At 32.4% G+C, this 19,714-nt stretch overlaps 1 protein-coding gene across 5 annotated transcripts in view; it reads right to left on the bottom strand.

The window, feature by feature from the left end:
* Positions 1-7,573: 7,573 nt before the first annotated feature.
* MGAT4C (MGAT4 family member C) overlaps positions 7,574-19,714 on the bottom strand; it is a 480,138-nt gene continuing 467,997 nt past the window's right edge. For 4 of the 5 annotated variants that reach the window (XM_009248077.3, XM_054527461.2, XM_054527462.2 and 1 more), the window contains 3 exons: positions 17,581-17,733; positions 11,994-12,141; positions 7,574-8,893 (listed from right to left, as the gene is read on the bottom strand). In XM_009248077.3, coding sequence (XP_009246352.1) covers positions 7,752-8,893; positions 11,994-12,141; positions 17,581-17,727 — 1,437 coding nt within the window. In that variant the 5' untranslated portion in view covers positions 17,728-17,733 and the 3' untranslated portion in view covers positions 7,574-7,751. Of the gene's footprint in view, positions 8,894-11,993; positions 12,142-14,883; positions 15,067-17,580; positions 17,734-19,714 lie in introns of those variants that run through there. The other variant, XM_054527463.1, reaches the window with a different exon arrangement.

Below are 19,714 nucleotides of genomic sequence, written 5' to 3' on the forward strand. Positions count from 1 at the left end.
TCACTTAGTAAAATGGAAAACACTAGAGCTTCAGGTTTAATTTGAAATTTTAACTTCATTAAGAATAAACTTGACCTGTTTGTTCAAGTAAGTAAAAACACTAGATATGTACCAAAATTGTCTTTTGACCCTCTCAGGGAGTCAAGTTTTGATTTGCTTGAATACAAGCAAGTCGAGCTATGGTAATTTGCAATGCTGACAGGAAAAGAACTTGCTTGAGGCAAAATCATGACGTACAACTTTTCCTCTGCGTCCTTTTACCTCATGTTTGTAACATTTCCCCTGTTGTTATTTTTACACATCTGGTTGCTCAGCAAGGCCTCCTTACCACAATAATTGAAAGGAGTACTTTGTCAATAGTCAGAATTGAATGAGAGATAGGTTGTTGGGAATATTCTGGGTGAATGTGTCTTTTCTACTTTGACTATATTTACCATTGACTACAGTAATCAGCAGAAAGTTAGAGGGCAGAATACATACATTGGTTTATGGATTTAACAAAAATATCCCCAACCATTACATTACAGACAATTCATATATATGTCTTGAAAATCTTCTTGACAATTTGTGACAAATTTTCTAAATGTTTTTCCAAAAATAGATGGTTCTTGTAAGTGATTTTGATCATGACTGATTACCAAATTATGGTGGGTAAAGAGGCCACATGCAATAGAAAATGTGTCTAATTATGTTTGCTTTAGAGCTTAAGAAATGTTAAGAAGAGAAGTTACAACTGCATTAATAGGATTTTAATTTTTATTCAAAATGGAAAACTTATTTATTATGTACTTCTACACAGAGCTAAGCTTATAGATATTTTCATTTAAAGAAAAATTATTTGTTCATTTTATTAGCAGATATCAAATGCCCTTTTGAAAATTGAGACTGATTTGTAAAACAAAAAAACCGACTTTTTTGGAGGTTTAATTATTTTTAATATATTGCTTCTTTATTAAAAAAAGATAAAATCCTTCAATGTCATTCAACAGTATTAATTGTTATAGTGTGGGATATAGTTTACATTACCGAGTTTATTTTCTAAGGGTAGTGAACAACTCCTGACAACTACTGATATCATGTCACATGGTCCTTTAGTGACCAAAAATACACAGTTGTAAGATTGCAAGTGTTACTTGTATTGAAAACCAGATTACATTAATGGATGGACAATTACGATAAAGGATCTGAGATAATTGGACAATTATGATAAAGGATCTGAGATAATTATTCTAACTTTTTGGAACTATACTTTCACTCATTGATAAAGTAAGTAACAATGTGGAATAACAAAGTTTAAGTGTGGCAGAAAATACATACATATGTTTAAAAGTAGCAAAAATTTTATCAATTATTAAAGATGGAAAAAATAGGACTATGTCAAATAGTTAAACAAATGTGGGGTAATTTATGGAGAAAAGAGGCATGTACTACTTTAAACATTTTCCAATTGAGAACATACTATAGACAAAACTGACAGATTATTATTCAATAAGAAACCTGACTCAGATGAAGTTACAAAAAAAGTACTTTTTAAATGTCTAGTTTCTAATAGAGTTAGAGCTTTGTTGATTGAGATATGTGGAACTGCCACATATCTCTGTGCCATACTTTAGGTACCTTCATAAGAAACGGTAAAGTGAGGGAAAGATTGAAAGAGACAAATCCCTACATCTCTTCCAGAACTTTGAGTGCACTATAAATTAAATATTTAAAATATTTTTGCAATAGTTAGCTTTCAATTATGAACACTCTCAGCCTCTATTGCTTTATATATGCATTTATTTTGGTAATTTTTATACATCAAAACTATAATTACCTGTATTTGGGCAGAATGATTTAGGTTATGCCAGCTATTGTGGTTAAAGCGGTAGTAACTTACAGTACATTGAAATTATAGACTAAGGTTCTGAATATTGGCAACTTACTGTTGTTGTGCACCCTTAAACAACTCTTAAATAAAGTAATTATTTTCTTTGTATTAAATTTAATGTACATGTGCCTCATGGAAATTTTTATTTTATAGAAAGATATTGAATATTTTATTATTATGTCTTTGGCTCACCTACTTTAAGGAGATGGCTATTTAGGGTACTTTTTAATCCAATATAATGTGAAAATTTGATCATGCTATATTCTTAATGTAATTGTACTTCTATGGTCATATACAATTTACCTATCACTTTCTCACATAATCAATTTAACTTTTTGGTAAATCTTCCAAGACAGCATCTAGGCAGAGTGAAATGAAAGCTGAAACAACAGTCAAATAAAAAACTGCTTTGGTCTCAAATCCATGTTTTTCAGAAAAGATATTCAGATCCAGTTATCTGGCAAATGGTCTCAAACATACATTTCAATTTCAATGTTAAAAATAGGATATTAAACATCTCAGAAAATATTGGGATTATTGAAGCAAATTCTACCCTGGACTTGGAGTAAATGTGATGAACAGATTAATGAGGTGGAAGGGACTAGAACTTTGGGAAAGTGCAACCTTGTTATCTTAATATTTTTATAGCTTAGAAAGAGAATGCTATGCAACTCATATTTTGATCTTTTAATGTTAAAGAATTCAGATAAAAAGTATAAACCTGAAACTCTAAAATAACAATTCTGTTTTGAGAGAGATGGCCTCCTCTAGTAAACTTTTAGTAAATTTAAATATCTAAAACGATGCACAAAGATCTCTAATGTGCTATGATTTTCAGAGGATGTCATGTATAAAATATGTGAGTGAGAACATGAAAGCAAAAGCAAGTTCAGAAGAGGAACACAACCAGGAGGACAGTGTGTCAGGAAAATCCAAGAATAAGTGGAGGTGTAAAGGCTAAAAAATAATGCAAATGGTGCATATCCTTCTGTCTTTCTATCTCTCACACACACAGACACACTTACACAACACATATACAAATATATACGTGTATATATGTATATGTATACATATATACACACATATTCACATAATAGTCAAGTATGTATACATATATACACACGAACATACATATGTATATATACATACACACAGATTGAGAGATTAACCATATGTAGATACACACATGCACATATGCAATAATGAAATCATTTCAAAGCATGCCAAAAATATAATAAAAGATGTATCCTCTGTTAGGGATAAATAAAAAAAAAGTTTAAAAGCAAACAAAAAATAAATGGCAATAACTAATCACATTGAATTTCGTTATGGCCTTTTTCTTCCTAAAAAGAATAACCCCAATCTGAACAAAGAAATTCAAAGTAATGGAAAACTCAACAATGAAACTCAAAGTAGACTAGGAGATAAGATACCTGTTTCAAACATCACTGCCAAGGTAGTTTATAGGTCAGTGCATTGATAACTTTTGCCAATGATAGAAAAGATGCCAGATAACCGGACCCTGACATTAAAAAAAAAAAAAAAAGGAAAAAGATTCTGAAGACTGCATCTCTGAGCTTAAGGTAGATTCTAAACAAAATCTTAGAAATTAGGAAATGACTTTATGTTTCTTTGTTTTTCAATGTAAATGGATCAAGGTTTCTTCAAACAGAAATGAATATTATTATCTGTGATGAGAGCACTAGGGGCAATTTTGATATTTTTGATAAGGTTTCTAGAGTAATAAATTAGAATGACAGGAATATATATTGATTTCAGGAAAGTGTCTATATAATTCCACATGATATTCTCTGGACAAAATATGAAAAGGTAGGCTGAATAACATTTTTAAAGGGCAGTAAATTTTATAATTGTTATTGATTAGGATGAAGGCCTCTGGTAATGTTTTCCAGGGTCATATCCTGTTACATACACATGACATGGATAAAAAGGAAACAAATATTTATTCTGTGCCTAGTTTATGTGATCTAAATTCCAGCTCTACAAGGAGCTACAAGGTAAAATTGCTACCTTTAAAAACATACGAGGTAAAATTATTCCTATTCACAGATGTAGAAACTGAGTTTCAAGAAGGTTAAGTAAATTTCCTCATATTGGGAGGCTGGTAATGCAAAATTGGGTGTCAAAATCAAGTCTGTATGAATCTTCTGTTTTGTCTCTCATGAAGACAAAAGGCATGCATATAAAATTCGTTGAAACACAAAGCTGGGGAGGTATAATAAGATGTGGAATGACAGAAGCAAGATCTAGCAAGTTTGGGATCATGAATCAAAAGAAACAGGATAAAATTATCCTAAAATTAATATTAAATCTTACAAGAAAACCCCCAAAATCAGTTGAATTTGTACAAAATGGTAAATCATTTTATCAGTAGATCCCATAATAAATATTATAAAGTTTAAGCATGAGCTCTATTACTCAGTAATATGATGCCATTACTGTGTTGATGGATGTATTGTCAAGGAAAAAAGAGAATTACACACTGTTTCCTTCAATTGTTAGATGGCACTGGATGTAGTGTTTTCAATGTTAATCCTGGTATCATGTTCTTTGCCATAAACTTGTTGACAAATTGGCAAATATTGACATGAAATATGCTATTTGAGCATCTAAAAATGTAGGTACTTTCCATACCACATCATATATTGTAATTTGCAAATGTTTGTTTCATTTATATATAATTATTATACCGAACAGTTTTTCTATAAAAATTCCCAGAGAATACTGGCCCAGTAAGAAATGGAATGTTCACAACTCATAGTGTAGCTATATGAAAGAAATAGATCTAAACGACAGGTTGGTTTCCAAATTATATTTTCATACCTGGAAAATATCTAATTTATAAATAGCACAAGGTTATAGTTTTCAATGAATATGAAAAGTTCTTGCATTAACATATTTTATGTATCTTTTATATCCACATTTGTGATTGCCACTAAAATGTGTATTTTCTAAATTTCATTGTGCTTTTACAAGATACTTTTTTCTTTGATGTCCGTAACTGCTGAAAAGGCTCCCCTAAGGAGAATTTTGAGAGTAAGTAAGGTTTTTAGTCAGCTTAAATTATACAATTCTGAGGCATTATTTAAGGTACATACTATATTTTTTGCTTGAAACCTGTCAGCATTTTATTTGTATGGCAATTAAATGACTCAACCATTCACGTCTCATGCCAGTCTTTTTCAATTGTTATTTTTAACAAAGAAAATTATATATATATATTATATATATGTATATATATATAAACTTACAGCAAAAATGTTTAAAAATAGCAAATAGTTTGAGTATAGTTAAACCTAATAACTGTACTTTTGTTTCTATGCCTCTGAGACAAGATTACTAGACCCTTATTCAAAGTTTCTAAATACAGGAAATAGAACATTGGGCCATGCTAAAAAAAATTGTTCAGATTTTCTTTTGAAAGAGAATAGTTATTTTTCCTCTTGACCCTTAATGAAGATGCTTTATTTGTCAAGGTGTTTTCCTTAGAAAATTGACCCAGTGTCAACTTTAAAGAAAATATAGAGGATCCTTGGATGATTGACCAAGTTATCCAAACACAGGTTTAGTAAACAGAGGATATAAAGATAAAATGTGAAATGACCTCTCTGAGTCACATTTGTTTTCATAATTTCCTAGCAAACATCCAGCTTCACTGCTACCCTCAGCAATGTTTCTTGAAACATTTTTAAGACATTGATAGACACCAATAGCTGATCTTTAGAAAGCCATTCCCAGAAGATTACGTAAGGGGTTACAACTCATTTCAGGATTTCAGGGAGTCTGCCTAACTCTTGATATTACATGTCTTTGGCATACAATTGTGTACCCTTTATCATTGACAGTGAAGAAAATAATGCCATTTGTAACTTCTGAGATATATACACAATACTATCAACTAGCCAGTTAATAAAAGATAAGAAAAATAAAGAAAATCGAACACTTTTAGGTGTCTGGCAAGTATCCTCTAAATCAAGGTAAAGATAATAGTTTAGTGGCAGTGTTCATATTTTCCTATGACTGTAAGACTTAGGTGTCTCACAAAATATTAATATTTAGCCTCTTATGAAAAGTTCATTTTTCTTCTAACACTTTAGTAGCTGAATACAAAGAAAATACACAACAGCTGTTTATAAATGGAATAAAAATTTTCCATTTTTTATCTGAGTTTCTCATTTATTTGCAGAGAACGAATAAAATAAAAAATATCCTAGTGTTGTTTGGACCACAGCATACCAGTAAATCTTAAGGATTGTGTTTCAGTATGAAAAGGAAGAGCAGGAAGATTTCCTCATTCCATCTTACTAGCAAAAGTCTAGCCTTCACACACACACACACACACACACACACACACACACACAATCATCTGTATAAACACATACTTGAGTTTCTTAAACATATATGAAGCACCTTCCATTTCCCTTTATAATAAATCCCTTAGTTTTTGCTGTTCATTAAAAAACAAAAGGGATGAGACAAGCTCAGGACATTCTGAAAACCAATGTCTTTAGGACACACTAAGGTGTCCTGAATTACTTTAACGGACACATTGTAAAGACACACTCTCCAATCCCTATTAGGAAAAGTTTAGTCAAGTTTGCTTACTATTTGGGTGCTTATACCAAAAAAGCATCATTTGGGACATTATTTAGGATAATATTATTTATGCAAGAATTGTACCACCTATTTCCAGATGGTATAACTTATTATCTGAGAGTCATGTAGCAAATAGAACACAGAAAGCATAAATTGTGTCAGGAGAAATCATATGAGAAAAAGAGCATTGTCTGGTTATCAGAATATCAGATCTCTCATTCTGGCCTTGCTAGGAAATAGATCTTTGATTCTAGAAAAGTCAACTAATTTCTATGGTTCTTAATTTTCTCCTTTATAATATACCCATTTAAATTCCAAAAAAGTATATGATAAATCACAATAATTTCAATCACATGAATTTTAATACAAAATGTATAAAATCAATTTCCAAAAATTTTCTGCATATACTGAAAATGTCTGTACGAATGAGCTAACTACTATAGGCCTTCCCTAATTTATTCTATTAAATGTGGGTACTCAATGTAACCTGAAAATATTGAGCTTAACTATTCTTTTTTTTTTGCAAAAGGGAAACTAGAAAAAGACTGCTTCCCCCAGAAAATTTATCAACAATAGATGCTCAATTAAATGTTTTTAAACAATGAACAATGTCCCCTTTAATATAAATAATCAGGGGAGAGATCTTTTTAAGTCTTTTTTTTCTTTTTCCATAGCCTCACCTACACAAAAAATTATGTTGTAAAGACACCACTTCTATGAGGAGGTATTCATTGTAGATGTACAGAAGTCAATGGAAACCTAAGTTTACACAAAAAATAAACCAGATTATCATTCCACCCAACTGTATATTCCCACAGATGCTTAATAAAAGCTATCTGATGATATAATGAATTATCAATTCTTGAGGAAGTATATACAGTTGGCGACTATTTTTCAAAAATCATCATCCAACAAACTAATGTTTTTCATTTAAAATCTTTCATATTACCCTTTTGACAATCAGTTGAAACTTTAAAACTAAGAACATTTAAAAACCTAAAGTATAATAATAATAAATTAAAAAAAGAAAAAAATATAAATGAAAGTAGCATTAGCTACAGACTGATATTCAACTTCAGACGTTAAAATAAATACAAGTGTATATTAAGAGTAAAATTATGTCAACAATGTATAAATGAAAACTTCCAATGTAATTAATTTTTTTAAACATATCCCATCCATTGCTTTCCCTCCAAAAGACAAAGGTAGCAAAAGAAGCAGCAGGAAGATCTGCTTCAGAAACTGAACATACTGATTTAATTGGCTAAGAAGTCCAAATGCTAATACTCCTAATAATTAGCCATTCCTTTTGTGTTTTGGTGACATATATCCTCATACAATGTATATCAAATGGAATTTTTTGATTTACACCTGACATTTCAAAGTTTCCATTTTTGAATTCTCCTAGTCTTAAGTAAGTAGAACATTGTCTCCTTTGTTTGCTAGGCATAACGTTTTCCCCAACCTCTAGGGCTCCATGATGCAAAATATCATTTTGCCGATCTTCTGTTCCAGTATTTACTTTAATTTTTTTTATTATAATTGGATTGTCAAATACAATCACAAAAACATCTCCTGTTGAAGGTGGTTTCCCCCAAAAGTACTCATCAACACTACTGTAAGCCTTGCTTGCTTCATAATTTTCAAACACATTCATGTTGGTGTACAGACTTGCAGGGGGGTTATCAGGAATGTCAAATGACTCCTCTTCAAAATCATCATCCTTCAGCTTATTCTCCGTCCCTTTGTATGATGAATAATAGCCCATGTGCTGAAAGAGAGATGGTTTAAAACGGATCACATTTTTCTGAGCCAACAGACCACGGAAATGAGTCAATAGCCAATCACAAGGCATTTCTTGATAAAACATTAATAAAAAGTGTGCCAAACGTGGGAGATCATGAGAATGATAGAGTTTACCAATGTAGCCAAGCTTAGAGAATTCAAGAGTTACCCAGTAAGTTCCTTCTAGGGATGCAATGACTTTCTTGATGGCAGTTAAGAAATTTTTTGAACATCGAACATCATCTTCAAGCATTACATAATAGTCTGAAGTATTGGCACAAAAATTAAGCAGAAAAGCATAATCTACATTTTGCTTGGAACGAAATTTGACTCTATCTTCTGGATCATTGTAATTTCTTTTAAGGCCATCTAGGATTGGGTAATACTCCTCTGGAGCATGTATAACCATTAATCTTCCTGCAATAATATGGTGCGCAAATTTCTGTGTAATATCCTGGACCATGGCATCACGCCAGGAAGAATTAAAGTCTGCTAGGTGAACCACCACTGAAATTTCCTTCAGCTCTTCGTAGCTGGATTGCTCAAAAATGGACTTAATTGTCTCAAGTAAATAGTTTCCTTTTTTTCGCTTTACTGAAGAAAGTCCAATTGTAAGATACCCTGCAAAAAAGAATTCAGAAGCAATACAAATGTGAACTAGAAATACAGAAAAAGAAAAAGAGAGAAGATATTTATTCCTTAGACTTGCTGCTTACTACATATTAAGTAAATCTAGTAAATGACTATGCACAGAACATTTTATGATTAAAGTAATGAGCTAAATATTTAAAGGCTGTAAGTGCTTAATACATAATTTATATTTTCTATGAAAAATAAATAGCATCTTAATCACAATAATGTATGAGCCCTATTGCTGTGAACATTTACTGATGAAATTCTAAAAACATAGTTTAAAGTGTTCTGCAGCTTAATACTCTCATATACGCCCATTAGAGAAGGTAGACAGGTTATTTAGATAACATACAAGTTACTTTTTAAAAATAAAGTAAAAAAATGCTTTTTCTCTTTTGCAAAAAGAGAAGGGCATTCACAGTTAAGGCTGACAAACTAGTTTCAAATGATACAAAAGAAAAATAAGGGTAAGTAAGTCTTTCAATCATCTTTAAATTTTTTATAGAACACATCACATATTTTCAGTTTCCTTTTTTTTGCTGTCATTATGTTGTAATATAATTCATAATTGGACTTCACAATTTTATAATGAAATGTACCTAGTATATTAATTAGAAAGCAAGCAATATTAAAGACACATTCAAAAAACTTTTATGCTACATTGTTCCAAGACATAAGCATCACTTTAAAAAATTTTTGAAACACACTTTATAGTAATTTTGCCTGAATAACTTTTTATTCAGACATTTATAATCTAAAATTAGGAATTAGATATGTTTAGAGAATAAAATAAAACCCTGAGAAAAGACAGCTCGCCTCTGAGAAGGGTTAGAGGTCTTTCTATTAAAATATTTTCACTTTTTAAAGCTCATTCTCATATCAATCAGAATTGAATAACATTTCTAAGCCACTATTTAGAAAATGGGGAAATCTATATACAACAAGATCATCGTTTTAATATAGCACCTGTATAATGCGGTTTGTATGATATTGAAAAAAGCCCCATTCCAAAAACAGTTTGTCAGAGAGGTTGTGATTCACACATTTCGTTTAAATACCTTGGCTTACAACTCAGACTTCTATTGAAACACAATATGTTATCTAGTACCATTAAACTTGAAGCCACCAAACTTCATTGATAATAGCCAATGCTTATGAAATGCTGTCTACATAAGAGGCAGGAGTTTGGGCATTTTATCTGTAATATGCATCTTAAATGTTCAAAACGGTCTTTTGGGATAGGTTTGCTATTAACATCATTCTGCTTTACAGATAAGGACACTAAGTCACGGTGAGATGAGGTGACTCATGCAAGGTGGTACACTTAGTAGGTGATGTTGCATCAGGATTCAAACTGTCTCACTCTTTTATCCTCTGTGTTACATTGCCTCTGGTAGAAAGCAGTTGGCATGTGGTGTGCCAGTAAACATTAGTAAATTTAGCATGGGAAAGGGGAATCAGTAATGTTCAAGCAAAGGTGGTGTAACAGAGATGAAAAATGAATGGCAGTCTTAGACAATTAGAAAGAAGCCTAAGAACAGTAGACATTTCCATTGGTAGAATGAAAGGAAATGAGATACAAAGAAATCTACATTAATTTAACAATTTCCTCAACCTAGTGATAACAAATACACTCACATAAACAAGTCTTAAAAGAGAGGTCAATTTTTGTGGTCTTCACATAATTTATTAAGATCATGATAGCACTGTATTTTATTCTAAGATTCATGGTTTTTTTTGTTTTTGTTTTTGTTTTTTTGAAATGGAGTCTCGCTCTGTCGCTCAAGCTGGAATGCAGTGGCGCGATCTCAGCTCACTGCAGCCTCCACCTCCCAGGTTCAGGCGATTATCGTGCCTTGGCCTCCTCAGCCTCCCGAGTAGCTGGAATTACCGGTGTACACTACCATGCCTGGATAATTTTTGTACTTTTAGTAGAGAAGGGGTTTCACCGTGTTGGCCAGGCTGGTCTTGAACACCTGGCCTCAAGTGATTCACTTGCCTTGGCCTCCCAAAGTGCTGGGATTACAGGCATGAGCCACCAAACCCAGCCTAAGATTTATATTTTACACATTGAAACATTTAAAAATCAGGCTGCATACTAAAATCAATAGCATTATAATTAAAATTGGTAATGCTTATACTTTCTTAGTGGTATGCCAATTAGATAATGGTACTTTTTATAAGCTATGGTGTCTTAGAAATATAGTATGTTACTTCTTGGCTCCAAATGTATTTTTTTAACTGACTGTAGTGTGTTGAATAGTCTCCTCCAAAAATTCATGTCTACTTGGAATCTCAGAATGTAATTTTATTAGTAAATTTGATCTTTGCAGATATAATTAGTTAAGGATCTTGAGCTGCAATAATTCTGGATTTAGATGTGGACCCTAAATTCAATAACTTGTGTCCTTATAAAAAGAGAAAAAGACACAGAAAGACGAAGAGAAGAAGGCCGTTGATGATGGAGGCAGGAATTGGAGTGATGCTCCAAAGTCAAAGAGTACCAGAAGCAAAGCCACCAGAAGCTGAAAGAGGCAAGGATTCTCCCTTAGAACTTTCAGAGGGAGTGGGGACCTGCCAGCACCTTGATTTCAAACTCTGGCTTCCAGAACCATGAGAGAATAAATTGCCCTTTTTAAAAGCCAGTCACTTTGTGCTAATTCGTTATGGCAGACCTAGGAAACTGAAACACTGAGTTTCATTAATTAAAAAGTTGCGGCAAGTCATAAAACCAAACTGTTAAGAGGTTAGAAAATGTAGCAATATGAACATAGGAATTTTTAAAAGTTAACTTCTAAATTTTAAAGTAAATTGATTTTTTTCTAGTCACTCTATACCATCCTACAACAAAATCTCAAAAGACTCACATTACGATTAGGCATTTTATTTAATTTTTTTGTTATTAAGCGTACTGTGTCAGTGAGTATAGTAGTTGGCAATTTGTGAAGAAACATTGAAGTTTTGCCCAAATAATTTATTATATTAGTAAAGCCCTGAAGCCTTTTTACTATACATGTGAAACAAATTATCATTATTTTAATACAAAATATTTTGTGTATTCTTTATGTAAATGTTTAAGGATACTTACGCTTTCTTTGTAAAGGTGTGGCAGCTAGGTAGCGATAGGTGACATTTATGGCTCCTGAGAAATTAGATAAATCCTTGAAAGTATGAACATAGCGCTCTGAATTCAGCTGATGTGTGGATGTTTCCCTTATAAGTTGTTTGTCTCCTTCCTAAATACCAAGAAAGAGGCAAGGAAAATATATAAATAATAGATGGTCATGGATTAAATAAAGTTTCTTTTTTACACAATAAATGTACGACTACAATATGTAGTATGCAGGATTATATAAATCTCAATTACTGACATCATAAGCTGTAGTTCATCATCACTCACCTCGTTTTTTACCTGGAGGTTCTGCTCCAGTAGCTCGCTCGCCTATTTTACTGTGTATACCACAATTACATTTGTTTTTCTACAGGACACATTAATAATGACAATCTCTTAAAAAAAGAATTTCTACATGAAAACTCCCACTTCTTTTATGCTACTTTTCAAATTTTTGACAATCATTTAAGGATCTCAAAATTGACAGTAATCTACTTTATAGTTTAATCTAAGGCTAGTTCCCACCATATTGCCTGATTTACTCTTCCTCAAGCACTCTCAAATAAAAGTTCACACAGTGTCTCCATGATTGTGAAACTTTAGGAATGATTAGGAAGATGCAGTAGTGGACACAATATTTGGATATTTGGATACTTTATTAAATAAGTCACTTATGTGGCTACTATCTAGCTGTTATACTATCTAGCTGTTAGGGCCAGTTATGGGTGATATGGCAGTAATTTTTTTCATATGTCCTAAAGTAATCTCAAATAGGATACATTTGCACCAAATTAAGGTAATGTGTAGATATCTAGGACTAATATTTCTTATGATAGTTAAGTTTGTGTGTGTGTGTGTGTGTGTGTGTGTGTGATTCTATTGGATGTAATGCCTGATCCTTTTATATTTTAGATCCCTTTTATTTATTTGGTGTTGGATTTTGCATGTCATTAAATCTTCAGGAAGGTTTATATTCAAGAAAACATATTCATATTCAGATTAAAATATATCCTTTACCCACTAATTGCCCTTCTTTGATATAAGCTAAATGGTAAATTTTGATTAGCTAATCATCATTTGATCAAGCCTTTATTGGTCATACACTATTAGGAAAATGACTGTTTGACTCGTATGTGATTTACTAGAATTGGTAGAATACATTTGAGAACAACCTAATTAGAAAGAAATATTTCTCTCTCTCTCTTTTTTTTTTTTTCAAAATGTGCACTCTACTATGTGGTTTTATTTATTTATTTAATTAATTTTTTTTTTTTTTGAGATGGAGTCTGGCTCTGTTGCCCAGGCTGGAGTGCAGTGGCATGATCTCTGCTCACTGTAACCTCCGCCTCCTAGGTTCAAGCCATTCTCCTGCCTCACTCAGCCTCCTGAGTAGCTGGGGTTGCAGGCACATGCCACCATGCCCAGCTAATTTTAGTATTTTTTAGTAGAGATGAGTTTCCGCCATGTTGGCCAGGCTCGTCTCAAACTCCTGACCTCAAGTGATCCACTCACCTCGGCCTCCCAAAGTGCTGGGATTATAGGTGTGAGCCAGCACACCTGACCTTATGTGGATTTATTTTATTCAGTATAGAAAGTCAAGCTAGGCATATGCTAGCTATTAAGACTGTAGAGAAAGTAAATGGATTAAACAACTCTGGTCCTGCTATTATTTTGCTGTGGTCATTAAAATGTTAATTAAAGCCTTATTCTAAAAAATTAGACAAAGCTCAGATACAAGTTTTACAACTAAAACATTCAATACTTCTACTTCGCATCAATCTCAAGTGCCAATGAAAAAGATGACTAACTCAGACTTTCTAATCTATGGCCAGACGTGTCTATTCTTAGAATAAAAACTGAAAGTAGGGACCTTAACTAGAGGCTTCCAATATGGTCCTTACTAAATCAAGATTCATTCTGAATATCTTTTCTGTATATCCAATTATGTTTATAAATCTAAATTTGGCCTTTAATAGTGTATTTCTCTATTTTATATTGCCTTTGATAATTTGGACCAAGAAATACTTTAGTCCTTTATAAGGTTCACAATGTGTAAAAATGTGGCTTTGTGTGGCTTTTACACAATGCCATGTGTAAAAGCCATAAACTTTCAAAGTATTTGAGATTAAACCTTAGATGCTAAATTACTTAGAAATATACTAATTGGCTATCCACTGAATTCTGATTATTTTAAGTTCTTTATACATAAATATTTTCATTGGTGTTTATCTTCATACCTATAAAACATCATTAAAGTTTAAAATAAACAAATTTAGAACTGCCAAAAAGTAACTAGTGACTCAGTTTAGTATCAATTATTTTAATAGTAATGTAGTGATGTACATAATTAATAATGCCTGGAAGAAATTTCTGTAAAAAGTACAGTACTTACAGCACTAAATTCATTTTACCATTCTATTCTTAGGTGATGTTACATTCTAAGGTAAGTGCAGGATATTGAATACCTCTTTAAAAATTCTATCCTTAACACAAAAAATCTAGAAATTTTGTGTTATGAGATGGAGTACATTCATCCTGATTTAAGGACATAACAGAATATAAAAAGAAATGGAACTTACATGAAATCACTTTATTAAATTCTCAAGAACAAGCTTTTTTATACTTTTCAGCATAAATAAATAATGCAACTTTCACCTGAGTCAGCCTTGTTGGCTGCTTTCCAGAGGCATCTACCTGAACAGCCAGGCTCTCCCTGGATACCTTCTTTCTGTAGCTACTATGCTGTAGTATATTTCTCAGTAATAAGACAAAGCTTTATGACAATCATTTTCCGGATGGGAATGCAATTCAATGAACTAGCTACAGACTAAATATATACCCTTGTGGCTACTTTGAAGATACTCACAGCCAAGAAGCTAAGTTGATTGGGCATGCAGTGTCTCTTCTACTTAGTTTGCCTTGTAACGGTGTTTGTCTCTTACACTAAGTGCAGCTTCCTTTTTCACTTAAAGGCACATATATCTCCAATACATAAGCAAACATGCTAAACTGCTAATATGCCTAGGGTTTCAGGCCACAAATGGATTTTCTAACAAAAAGACAAGAATAGAATCTGTTAACTAACTCCAGAGACCTTACTACTTCTAACTATTCACCTGATATCTCTAAGTTAGAAGTACGATTTCCCAGTTTTTAAAAAAGGAAGACAAAAAAGAAAGATCTACTAATATCTGTGCTTAGCAAATTGCATACATTGTGATAATCGGGAAGAAAGAAGAAAAATGAGTTCAGATAATTTTATAAAAAAGTGAAATAAACACAGGTAAAAAGATCAAAAGGGAGATGTGTTAAAAAGAAATTGCATTATATTCTTGGAGGGAGCCAGTTTCCCGTGGATACTATTCATTTTTAGAAGAATAATTGTAATGCAATTTAATATTAATCATTGAAAACGTTTTCAACTTATAGCCTTGAAGCAAAATTCAGCTAAAATGCGGTTTGGTTAAAAAACATCAGTCAGTAAATAGTAAATTGTTAAATGATAAAAATACTATCATCAAACTTAGAACGAGGGATGAGTGTTGGAATTTAGTAATCACTTTAATTCATTTTTTTCCAACTTTTGTAAGTATTTTAAAATAATAATTTTTAAAAGCTAAGAAGCAATCTTCTTTCTGCACCTGGACTGATTTGCAAATTTGAGTAGATATATTCCTAATATAATCAGAGAAATCTCATTGAGAAAGTAGCTTTAGTAGAAGAGCTACTTCATTAAATCATATTATCTACATTTGATGGCTAGGACCAATGTTTAGATAGCACTGTAAAAATTTGCAAAACAGGAAAATAGCATTTTATTTTCTAATTGACATATACTCTACTACTTCTTACTCATTTTACAGTGAATTTAAACAGGTTCTATTTCAAAAGACATAAGGGCGTTTTGCACATTCAATGGTCCTTTGGGTTTATTGAAAGTGAAAGATTAAAATTGCACTGGAAACTGTCTTATAAATTCAGCAAGTAATTGAACATAGCAAGCCTCCAACCAATAACATTTGTTTGATTTACAAGATTTTATTTACTTCTACCAGTAGACACAGAATCAAGAAATAAATTTTTATTATAAAATTGAATCATTAATCAAGAGAATCTCTAGTTAACTTATGATCTTTCATTATCTTAAGAAAAAAATAGCAAGAACACATGGGCCTTGTTCTGTTGTCTTTATTATATCTCATATAACTAATAGGTTTTAAAAATATTCAAAAATGCATAACATTGGTATGTTTCTCCTACTTGCTAAGTTTGCCTAAATCATGCGTACTGAAATCCTGTTTAATCTTTGGTGATTTCATCCATTGTGCATAGACTGTGGAGAGAAACATTAAGGGTCCACAACATCAGAATCAGTATTTGAAGACAAAAAGCCTAGGCAGAGTGAAAACCTAGGATTCTGGCACAATTTCAGCATCAGAGAACAGGCATAAAGGGTGCAAGATGTTTTACAGAGGACTTCTTAGGAATATCTGTACCAACTAAAATCATATGGTTGGCTCATAGGATATAGCATAGTATCTGGAAAATAATAGTTAATGAATAATCTAAAGCATTTTTTTTGGAAATACTCTGTCTCTTGTTAAGACACTAATTTAAACTTTTAGCATTTTTGCATGTGAAAATCACTTTTTAGTTCCTGTTAGTTGTAAAGGTTTTGATTTCTGAAATATACAAACCGTAATCAGGTTTTGATTTTCTGAAATCTATAAATATTAATAATAACATACAAATTAGGACAGATATTTTAGGCTCCATTAAGATAGAAAAAGTGAATAGCAATAATGTCCATATTAATCTCATCAGACATGAAATGATGTGATGATAACAATAAGAAAAAAATTGAAACTAACATATTAATTTTTCATAATTAGTCAGAAAAGCGCTTTTGCATATTGTCATATTTTCCCTAAAAAAAACCTATTCATATGTAATCACCTACCAATATTTGGTATCTCATTTTAACTACTGAATAATTTACACATCAGTATCTTTACCTCTTGAGATCTTTTCAGTGGGTATAAATATAAAACAGAGTGGCCATCTAGGTCTATTCAAAATCCAGATAAGGTGTTACACATTGTAATAAAATATTACTTATACAAATAGCACAATTAAAAAGCATTGTTAATTAGACAATGGAACTTTGAAAATTTCAGTGATAATATAGAAAAGTAGAGGAGGCAAGGAGTCATACTTTCTAAGCAGATTTTGTTTATTCTATACATTTCAAATGGAAAACCCAAAATCTTAATGGCTCCACATAATATTTATTCTGCATAGTGATGATAGCTAACTTATTTGTAATTATATGTACATATTTGGAGCACAAAATATACACCATTAAAAATATTGGAACATAATTCAAAACAAGTGTAATATTGATGTATAGTTAATACAAAAAATAGACAATATACATGTTATCATTTTGCTCAAACTAAGTCTTCTCCAATAGCTTGAGATTGAAGTTAGGCTACAACAGGACTAATTCTTGTTTGACTTATGCCTTATTTTGAAGAAAAGACAATCAACCTCCAAAACTTACCAGAACATAGCTATCTTCAATGTACAAGTTCATAAAAAGGAGAAAAATGACAAGAACTCCCAAGAATGACACTGTAGAACGTTTTCGCAGGCATCTCATTTTATCAAGTATTTCAAAAATATGTTTCATTTGATGAAATTTAAACATTCTCTTCTGTGGAAAAGAGGCACAGAATTACTAGCAGTTGGTTTTGAATGCAAATATTTCCTTATCGCATATATAACAGTCAGGTCCTTGTAAAATCTCATCTTTCTAATGTTTGAATTAAAATTCTGTTCCCAATTTCAAACATAAGGTTGGCACAGATCATTAATTAATATGGTAACATAAGATCAATGCAGTGGTTTATATTAATGTAGAGTAAATAAAAACAAAAAGCAAGTCTCATAGTTACTGATGAAAAAAGATGAACTTTGGCCATAGTAATGTAAAAAAACAGGCCTCTGATGAGAAACAGTACAAAAGCACAATAGAAAAACAGTCAAGTCCACTGTCATCAGTGAGGTATAACTTTAAGGTAACATTTATCTCTCATATTGTAGTATAATGAAAATGAGAAAAAGCAGAATTATGGGACTAATATTAATCTCAGAGTAGGTGTCAACTGAAAACATTTAACTGGGAATCTGGGTGGAGTAAAGAAAAGTGACGAAGTTAAGGCTGTGGGGTAAATCCAAACATATGTTTGAAAACTTCTGGGTTACAATTGCTTTGCTTATTTTTCCAATGATTCTTGTTAAATCAGGGTGAATTCTATAGTATTATATTAACATTTCCTTGATATCTACTAATTAGTAGTTTAACTGAAATAATTCATGTACTACACAAAGGCAAAATGAGAGTCAGAAAGATTCGTGAAAACCTAATTTAAAAAAAAATTTACCCTTTTCTATTTTGTGATATTTTCCAACCAAAGATTCCTTTACAGTATTCACTGTTTTATAAAAAAGTATAAACATATCTGAAGTGCTTAAAAAACTAGAAAAATCACGTTTTGTCTAAAATCAACACATTGATAACCTGAAAATAGAGCCACTTAGAGTTGTGTAATGGATCTCCTTGGGTTTATCTTTATGATGAAGTATTTATGTGTAAGGAAGACTTTAGAAAGTGAAAAATGTCTGTCCTCTATAATCTTAGAATTATGCCTAGAACATAGCTGACAAATCTTATCTCTTCAACAAATTAATGCAAAGGAGGATTCATGGGTCCTTATAAACTATAGTAAAAATATTAGGAATTAGAAGAAAGTCTTAATATATGTGAAGAACAAAATAATTCTAAAAAATAATTATGAAAATGTTATACATATTACTGTTCATTTTCTTTGATCATATTTTTCTTAAGGTTGTTTTTCTTATTAATTTGTAGAAATTGTAAATATGTGTATAAATATGCACACATAGATTCACATAAATCTATATCCTGAGGATTTGGGTGATATATGACATTTCAAATAGTATGAGAAGTGGTAAAAATAATGCCTTGGAGGTAATACTGTAGTTCTGTTATGGGATCTTCAGAGTGTTGCTTTTCTGATCAGAAACCTCTGTGGCTGGTGGCATCTTGCCAGAGTCCTTGTCCTGCATTGAGGAAGAATGAGGTATCCAGACAAGTGGAGGGTGAGCAAGATGAAGAGGAGCTTTATTCAGTGTTAGAACCACTCAGACAAGACCCACAGTGGGTAGGTCCTCTCTGTAGACAGGTCAACCTGTCAAGTGTTCAGCACTTAGCAGAGAGGGTAGCTCCTCTCTGCTGCTGGTTGATCCATCCTGTTCTCAGCAGACAGGGTAGCTCCTCTTTGCAGGTGGCCACTCCATCATCTCTCCATCCTCTCCTCTGCTCTGGCTGAATCTGGGGCTTTTATGGGCCTCAGAGAGGAGGAAGCGCATGCCAACTGATCCATGGACAGCCGTGGGCGGGCCCAGAAAAGGCACCACAAGTTCCCAGTCTGGTCTGCAGGACTGGCAGCCTGGCCCCCAGGCTTCAGGCCTTCACCAGCCTGAAGGTGGGGCTTCACTGGGGACCCACCCCCTTCCCCCTAGAAGTCTGTCTGCCTCCCAATACTGTCCATAGTGCCCAGGCTGCTTGCACCAACGGGCACCTGCAGGCCAGTGACTAGACACCCTCAGCC

The sequence above is a fragment of the Pongo abelii genome, chromosome 10, assembly GCF_028885655.2.
Source record: "Pongo abelii isolate AG06213 chromosome 10, NHGRI_mPonAbe1-v2.0_pri, whole genome shotgun sequence".
Lineage (NCBI taxonomy): Eukaryota > Metazoa > Chordata > Mammalia > Primates > Hominidae > Pongo > Pongo abelii.